General features: G+C 42.0%; 1 protein-coding gene across 1 annotated transcript; it reads right to left on the bottom strand.

The window, feature by feature from the left end:
• Window positions 1–5,002: 5,002 nt before the first annotated feature.
• Window positions 5,003–9,396, bottom strand: Sh3px1 (sorting nexin 33-like protein SH3PX1). Its single transcript, XM_071717135.1, has 5 exons — window positions 8,580–9,396; window positions 8,247–8,436; window positions 7,594–8,054; window positions 6,821–7,516; window positions 5,003–6,733 (listed from the first exon to the last, which is right to left on the bottom strand). Exons 1-5 carry the CDS (start codon window positions 8,592–8,594, stop codon window positions 6,482–6,484), a joined length of 1,614 nt encoding a protein of 537 aa, XP_071573236.1. The 5' UTR covers window positions 8,595–9,396; the 3' UTR covers window positions 5,003–6,481.
• Between the last annotated feature and the right edge of the window lie 3 nt (window positions 9,397–9,399).

The following is a 9,399-nucleotide window of genomic DNA, read 5'->3' as shown; positions in this document are numbered from 1 at the left end:
TAACGCACCGCTCTGTCCACTCTCTTTCAGGACAATGTGTCGCAACTTAGGAAGCAACGGAAGCATAAGAAGAGCTGAGCCTAAGCACCACTAGAGTCACGTGCGCGCACGCGAAGGGCAACGTACCATGCGACATAGCCGTCGCTTTCAAGCTACAAGAGCGAGGGGGATAGATTAGAGCCAATTTGCTTCGCGCCAGTGACGCGTACACATACACGTACACATATATACATGTACACGCAGAAACACAGTTACCATCGAAAGGCGTAAACTACAATTCGCTTTGGCTGGTCCATGCGATACAATACGACTTGTACCTTCTTCTATAGCAGTGTGACAGTTACATTTGCAGGCTTCATTCTTATGATTTACGACGTTTCCTATGTTACACACGCATAAGCAATAGCTTGTAGCAGTTTGCAGAATACTTTTCGCATCGATCTGATAACAGGATAAGAGGCGGTTACATCTCTAGAGATAAGACTTGAAGAACGTGTGCCGCGATCATGCCTGCGCACTTTGTTAGATCGAATCCGTTCTATATATACATATATATAATAAAGTATATATATATATACATATAAATATATGCATTACGCGAACAGTACAACGACAAGTTTTTATATTTTATAAAATTCGGTGTAATAAGTAGCGCGGCTGTTTGATACAATTCTGTGCAGCATAAAGACCTGTACCGTTAGACACGGATGAATATGATTCCATATTACGGTTCCTATGTAATTCGATCCTCGCATGCCGTAACATACACCTTGGTACGATAGAGAATATTCCCTATCTACTTACAGAAGTCGAGTTTACTTTTCAGTCACTAATCCGCAAAAAGTTACTATCAAAACGCATACGATATCGAGTGGTCGCTTAATGCACAGAGACGTAGCCTGATCTGTTTTTTCTCTCTTTTTTTCCCTCTCTCTGTCTTTTATCTTATTTTATTGACGCATGTTTCTGTATTTTTTTTGATAACTGAGACATGCCCCAGCTTATGTAAATGCTTACACAGCAGACACTTGTACAATGTGCTATTTTACTGCACAAAATGTATCCTGTATGTATATTCCTCTCTTTTAACATATGCATAGTGATATTATATTAATATAAGACCTTGAACGGGATCTGCTAAGCTAGCTTGACACTTGAAAACATATATGTACATTATTCTGCTAACATTAATATATATATAGCACTACTATACTTCTATTTCTACAAAATGTAAGATGTACATAATGCACAAATATGCATCTAAACTCACATAGACTATCTTGCGTGCCTGATTTTAAGATATAGACATGAGGAATAATTCTGTAAAGTTACTATTGCAACGCGATCTTAATTATTTTCATATATGCGTAAAGGTATTCCATTGCTGTTATTTTATGTCTCGATTTAACGGTTATGATATTTCGTATCAATGGCTGATGTATATTTTATATATATACTTTATTTTTTACAGTTTTTTATTAAGAAAAATACCATACGTAAAGAAAAAATAATATTATTTTTCAAACATCGGTGTATGTGCCATATACATGGGTTACTGTATGATAGGCACGCTAGACAGACAATGGAGAACCGAGCTAATTAATTTTACGCTTGTATCGTTTTATCTTTAAGACGCAAGAAGGAAATCGGCTCGAAAGTGCAATTTATTCCTAGTACCGATTTATACACAGCGCGAGTATTTGTCTCGTTAATATATGAGTCAATGAGAGATGAAAGAAAATGTTACTTAATGATCCTCTGACTTGTTTGTCTTTATTATTTTCACGTGACGTCAGCAGAAATGCAGTAAAAAATTTGCACTTTTTACGATGATAATTTTACCTTATCAAGACTGGTAGAACCGAAGATCGATTTTTTTTTTATTCGTACGAAATATAAATATGTACAGTTGTTATTCGAGTTCGGACAAGAGTTTCGTGCCTTTACATCGTTATCGAAGTGAATGCACGAAGTTCATTAAAAACCACGCCTTAATCAAAATATATTTTGAACGCGTGCTTCGTGGTGGAAATGCGTGCGATTGCTGGAATGAATATCATAATTAAATTTGGTAAACTGATGCCGAGGCACGCAACTGAACAATGTAAAACTACTGTTTAATCGCGAAACTAAGTTATCTTTTGCGAGACATATCCACGAGTAAATTCAGAGACCGACTAGCGATTTCTGTGTTTTATAGTTAGCTGAAAGTAGAAATTCTTGGAACACGTGGCTCTCGTTGAAAGGTCCGAGCACCGAAAAGATAAAAATTAAAAAAAAAAGAACGCTAATTGCACTTTACCGAGCAGGCTCTCTGTTGTTACAGTGTATTCTCTCTTTCTCTCTCTTCGAATTAAGCTATATAATAATCTCTCGGCATTATCATGTTAGGCATCCGTCCGTACAGCGGGCACTTCTCGATGTAAGAGTATAATATAGAGAATTATAGAGAGAGAAGAACATGTGCGACCGATGCGATGATCACCTTGGGGATGCGTTGGAGAACATCGCTCTGTAGTAAGTCTCGTCCATTCGAAAGATCCTGGTTTTTACTTTGAAATAGCTTTTTTTTGTGAAGGAAAACAATCGGAATGCCGATTAAAAAAGTTCGAGATTAGACCTCGTACTTTTTACTTCGGTGTCAAGTCTCGTGTTCTCGATCGCAGCCCTAAAACAACTCCAATAACGACGGACACTACTTCATGGCCGTAGAATAAGTTTACTGGTAATGCGATAAAGCGCATAAGTAAATGACGTTCGTGATTACCGCTAATGACCGTTAATTATACGCTTCTCCAAGTACCTCGGGTACGGTTAATTCACTGAACTATTATTGGTGTCTTTCATTGTATAAATTGACTTCTGAAGTGCCTTGGATGACATGATGATGGTACATTACCATACGTGCCATTAGTAGAAACTTTCGTAGGTGCTTATCACAGGACGTGTTCGAATATCCGTTACGTTGCGCGAGACAAGTTTCTTTGATCAGGACTCATAGATTTCTGAGGTGCTCAAGTCGACGTACTTATAAGAGATCTACGTACAGCGATCCACGATGCACATTAGTGTGTGTATGTGTGCGCGAAGGATTGAAAATTGTCGCGCGCACGCCGTACGTATTTTTCTCATCGGTACGATAGTTCGATAGAATAGATAATATATTATTTTGACCGTGCAGTTGTAGTCGTTCGAGTAAACACACTCCTTGCGTTCTTTCGATTCCAGTGCTGAAGTGCTTCGCGTGTAATCAACATCATGTCATCTAATAAGAGAGATTCGCTAGGAAACATTCGTTTTACGTTAATAAAACGCGCGCGTTGTGATGGCTCTGCGATGAAAATTCTAAAGAAAAGTTAGAAAAAAATGAAAAAAAGAAAGGAAACGGGAGATCCAGAAGACGGAGCTTTAGCTTGTATTCAAAGTACCGTGCCACGTGAACAAACACATATCGGCAGGAATACTGTAAATGTGATGTAAAGATAAGCTGATTCTAAGTATAGCGACGAGAACGAATTGTTAGTGAAATCTCATCTAAGTATAGAAAACAAAAAATATGTAAAGGCCAATCTGACTGCTGTGTGCATAGAGAGCGAGAAAGAGAACGATAGAAGTAGCGTGATGGTGCAGGACGATGTCGAAGGTCCCCCTCGAGGTTCTCTTCAGCCGGATCCTTTGACATCTGTGTGCGTATATTATTACCGAGGTATTTCGAATATTATCTAGAAGGCGAGCGTCGCACCTCGTGCTTGTAACGCGGTGCGTTAACGCCCGACACACACTAATATCTTCCTACTGTATTTTTCTCATTGTACAAGGCTTGCGATCGTTACGCTATAGGAAACGCAAACACACGGGAATTCATTCGGCGCTCGTCACCCGGAGGGGACGAGAATTTTGCCATCTTATTATCGCAAAGAAGTTACGAAAAGTGCAGAAGAAACTCTCTATACTGTAATAAATATGATAATCGAGACGATTCGCGCGAGTGGCCGTTGCCACCGCGCGCTCGACGCCGTAAAGAGAAAATAATCAGAATAAAGATAAAATAGTTTACAATGTGCCAATGTTTACGATGTCCTTTCGGTGATGTTGGACGACGACAGCTTATTATCTCTTCGTTGCGCTCGATTCGGCGATATTACGCGTCTCACTGTCCTATCGGGCTTTGCGACCCCTGAAAGCTTAACTCTGTAATATAGCATATGTTCTTTACATATTGCGGCCTACGTCTGAGAGAGCGTGTATTTGAGAAAATGGGAGATACGCAGGGGAGAAAGTAAATCCTATTTTACATGTTACCTGAAATGCTGCTCTTTTTTGAAAATATATTATTTTCCGTTAAACGAAAATCCTTTCCGACGGAGGTGAAGCTATATTCTTTTCGGGAAGAAGAACGATTGGCCTTACGAAAGATTAACGATCGATATACATATTTTGAGAGGTAGAAATAAGTACTACAGCGAACGGCGCATTAAATGTGCGACTTACTTTTGTTTATTTGACCTCATTTAATTGACGATTATATGCGTGATCATGCGGTTGCACAAAGCAGGGCGCTATTTTTTGTACGAGCTGCTTATATAAATTAGAAAAGGGAAAGAATGTCGCATGTGTGTGCAATATACACGTCAAGTACTTTAGAAAGACTGCTATTTCCACCATCAATGAATTGGGGGACAGTAGGTACGAATGGATCTGTTATTTCCTCTTTATACGAATTGTCTTTCACGCGTGTATACTCGCCATTAGCAAGCACAATAATTTCTTTTTTCTTTCGATGACGATCGAAGTCTTTGAATTTCATTCGTTGACTTACATTTGTACAGATAATATACCGCGTTAATCACACTTAGGAGCGATAAGTTCTCGCTGATACACCAAGAAATATTTTGTTAATGAAATTGAATTCAATTTAAGAAGGCGTGGCAATGATAGGAAGCGGTACGAACATTGTTTATAATGGTAGTTAATTGAGAATGTGATAAAATAATAAATGATATTTAATTCTTGACTCAACAGCCATTTATTTATTACAACTCCTTTCCAAAAGAAGACGCTGTTATTTTTCTTCGCTGATATCGTTTATAAAAATTGATATTCGGTGCCTATGTTTATACATATAAGCTCTGTTATTTGTACATTTTATTTAAATGCGATAACAAAAATGTTACGTGTCTTATGCTTCGTTATTTTTATCTATACGTGTATTTCTTACAAAAAAAATGTAGAGTTTCATGTCATTCACGATCACACAAATAATAATACGTTTCGTTAAACGTACATATAAAACGGCTGCCTTTAGAACACCCTATATTAGCAAGATAATTTATCTTTCGCTTCTCATTCACATGTGACAAACAATTTAATCCTCACCGCAACAGAATGAATAATTTCTAGATCCTGCGGAGGGAAATATTAAGTATGATATAAACATTAAAATCTTACAAAGCAGAATTTCATAATGCATCATATATGATATATTTAGCTGCTCATTAAACAATTCTGATCTTTTCACATTACGACGAAAATATTCCGCATAGCGCGATTACTTTTACAATTACTTCTTTGATTTTTATTATTTTATTTAAAAATAATCACACGCGTGCGCTAGTACAGATTATCGCGAGCGATCTTGCGATGCTGCAATTCCTCAACTACTTCATATGGAGAGTCGATGGACAAAACACAATCCGATGATCAACTTTTAACGTCGCACAGCACGGATACGAATATTTCTAATTACAAAGTATTAGGTGCTTTCCATTTACATCAAAACTCAGATAATTCTCACTTGTGACGTCGTTCTATCCTTTTTGGCAATTAATGAATAATAAAGACAGAATGACATCACAAGTGAGAATTATCTGAGTTTTGATGTAAATGGAAAGCAACTATTATTATATGCATAACAATTCACGTTGCAATGATACATGATATTTCGTGATTGAACTTTATACTAAAGTCGAGACTTTTTGTGGACCTTGTAAAATTCGAGTCGGTATAACGCACGATAATATTCCGGTGATTCGATATCACGCCCCTTCATTAAGAATCCATCACGAGAAATTATTCGGATAGAATCGAAATTTTGCGAAAGGCGAATTAACTAATTTCGGAGATCGATTATCGAGATGCTGTGTAAACATTAAAATTAATATCAACGTAAAATATATTATTACAATTTTTTATAATATATCAATGATCATCGCGTGATTTACGTCAATTCCAGCCGTATACCGAATCTTAACACGATCACTTCACAAATATTTGATCGGTTGTACACAGCCGTTTTGATATCAATTGTCCAGTTTACCTGTTCAACGCTGACTGTGCTGATTCAAATAAACTGTGTATCTAATATACACATTTCACTGAAATTTTACGCATTTTATCGTTATGATATCTTTTTGTTAACACTGATGTCGGCCTTAGAGCGACCGGATTATGTTACTTAGGCAGATCGTGGCAATTACGAGTATCATTCGTCGAACGCGTTTAACGCCTCCCGCAGTTTATCGACTATTTTCTGATAGAAGGCGATCTGTTCCGTGAGATGCGTCCTTACGGCCTTATTTATATGCACTTCCCGTTCCGTCTGGAAATGAGTCTCCTCGGCGATCAGTGCGCGAGCTATCACGTCAGTTCGATGGGAGAGCTCGCGTAATTGCTGCGGCTCCATTTTATGCTCACTGACCAGTCGCTCGCAATCTCTTCGTTTTTGCATGGCGCTCTGCAAAAGAACAAGAGACACAAACGCATTGAAAATTAATTTGTTCAGATAACGTTAATTAATTCACGCCGCGACACCGCGAATTACCTTATGAATGCTGGTGACGTCGGGAAAACTGCTAATAATACCGCGATAAATGTGAAACTTATCAGATAACGGTTCCCAATCGAACTTTGGCTGTTCCTCAAACAGCCTGCCGATATCGTTGTAAGCGTCGCCGGTTGCCTTCAACGCGCGCGTCAGCCTCCCGCGACCGTTGTCATCCGCCTCCAGAGCGTGGCTGAGCGACGTGAACGATTGACCGACCTTTTGGAATTCCCTTTTGTACAGAACCTGGTGTTTCTTCGCTTGATCGACCGCCATGGCCATGAAGTTCTTCACCACCGGATCCAGACCGCTGATAAATCTAACGAAGGCATCGGTTTGGATCTCCATTTTTATGACGTCCAGTGGCGTGTCCGAACACTGTATGGCATTGAAGTAATTCACGCCCAGCAGCTCGTCCTTCTCCGCCTGTCGTTTCCCTGCCTTCCATCGCTTCTCGTCCGTGCAGGTGATAAAGTGCTCCCAGACACGACTGCGCGACAGCACGGGATGTCGACACACGTAGTCCACAAACTCCTGCAGTTGCGTACGTCGATGCTCGATAAACGCGTCCTCGTAGCGCCCGGATATCTGCTTATCAGGCAGAGGCGGGATCGGGACAAAGCAATACTTCTCCTCTAAGCGTTCGTGCAGCCAATCGAAATGCTTGTACCTTCTCGAGACTTGTATATTATTAAACTGCAATGTAAATATTAATATTCGAGATAGATATTCAAATAACGGACGAGGAAGAAGATGTAACAATTTCTGTTTACCGTAGGAGTCAATTGATAGACAATGAAACTCTTGAGACCCTTCAGCTTAGATTCCTTCTTGGGCGACGTGACGACGCAATTGTAGGACTCCCCAGTCGGCAGCCACGTGCACCGACCACCCTCTCCTTCCTCTATAAAGATCTTTTCGCTCTCAGGGACAGGCACCATTCTGACGCCCAGCAGGAAACTATCTTCTCCCGACTTGATCAGCGTGGAAAACTTATTGTTTTTCTTTGGTACGTTGGGTATAGGTCTCTCTGGTATCACAGAATGTATAGTATGCATCGACACTTGATCGCCATAGTCGCCAGTGTTATTCTGCTGCGACAGTGGTACAGGCTGTGGCTGCTGCTGCTGCTGCGTGGGCGGAACGTACGCCTGCGTCTGTCCAACTTCGGAATCGTCGTCCCAGTCATCGTCCCAATAATCTCCCGAGCTTTGTTGGGACGACGTCATAGTATCTATACATACATATATATATATATACATAAAGCAATTCAGTTATACAGATATCGACATTACGTAATTTTCCAAAAGCAAGCTTATCTTTTATCAGATAATCGTATTAACGGCAAAAATAGATAGTGTAGCATTGGATATCACATTCAATGTATACGTAAATTCTCCTAAATAAAAATAACAACCGCACGTACTGGAGGACGGCGCGGCTTGGTCGACCACTTGGACGTACGCCGCCGGGAACAGTCCCGATTGTCCGGTCTGATTAAATCCCTCGCACCAGCCATCTCCCACGTTGTCTCGTATGACAGTCAGAAGCTCGCCGGCGGTGATCGACAGCTCCGCCGTGCCCGACTCGCCCGTGAAGTCGTAGAGCGCTCTCACCTGCGAAGAGAAAAAGCGAGAGGAGTAGAAGCGGACAAAGAGTCGTCTCGCGCTAACAACAGAGTGAGTCATAGCGAGAGCGAAGTTGACCGAACTCGGTAAACGTGGTTCTCTCTCTCTCTCTCTCTCTTCTCCCCGCGTACCTGGTGGTTCTCCATCGTGCGCGATTCGCGCGCGCGGGGCCCGGACGCGTCCCGGTCGCCGAGAGAGATATTCAAACTCCGCCGAGATGCTGCGCCCGGTCACATTCCCACTCCTCGCCACCCGCCGTCACGAGCCGTCTGACATTTGCGCGCTCGCAGTCTCGCACCTCGCCTGCACCTTCGCTCGCGTATACCCGGCGTACCCGCGTGCGCCGCGAGCGACGAGCTGGGGATGACTGTACCACCGCTGCTGAGACCGCCGAGAGTCAACCGAGAGTGACAGCACTGACAGCGCCTGACAGCCCGCCGCCTCTTAATTGCACCACCTACATATCCCCTCCCTTCGTCCGACCGTCCTCGCGCCTCGCGCGAATCTCGCAATTTTATCTCTTTCCGTTTCCTCCCGACGGAGCTACGGATCCGTCGTATCCGTTTCTTGATTGCGTTTACCCGGTTCACCGCCGTTTTTCCCCTCGCTCCTTTGTCTCTTTTCAAAAAACGTGAAATGAAATCACCCGGCTGGAAATATCTATTTCATTTCGAGTAGATACGTTTCGTGGATACGGAAAGGTGTAGCAAAAAGGGCGGCCGAGTTATCACGCGCTCGCGTTCACCGTCGTCGACAGGAGCGACAGGAGCGCGGGACCGATCGTGCTCCGGAGGCAGATCGCAGCTGATCGAACATGACGGTGACCGGATGACGGCACGATCGACAACTCGGTGATTTGTCGCGCGCGAGCGCGAGCGAAGGCAAGCGAAGGTTAGAGAAATCGAGAACCGGCCACCGCGCGGATCCGCCTGCTCGGCCGCAAACAGCCGC

Source organism: Temnothorax nylanderi, unplaced genomic scaffold (assembly GCF_030848795.1).
Source record: "Temnothorax nylanderi isolate EJ_2023f unplaced genomic scaffold, tnyl_v1.0 TNYL_tig0006_pilon, whole genome shotgun sequence".
Lineage (NCBI taxonomy): Eukaryota > Metazoa > Arthropoda > Insecta > Hymenoptera > Formicidae > Temnothorax > Temnothorax nylanderi.
The sequence above is the reverse complement of the archived record's forward strand: the minus strand, read 5'-3'. Positions and strand labels throughout refer to the sequence as shown.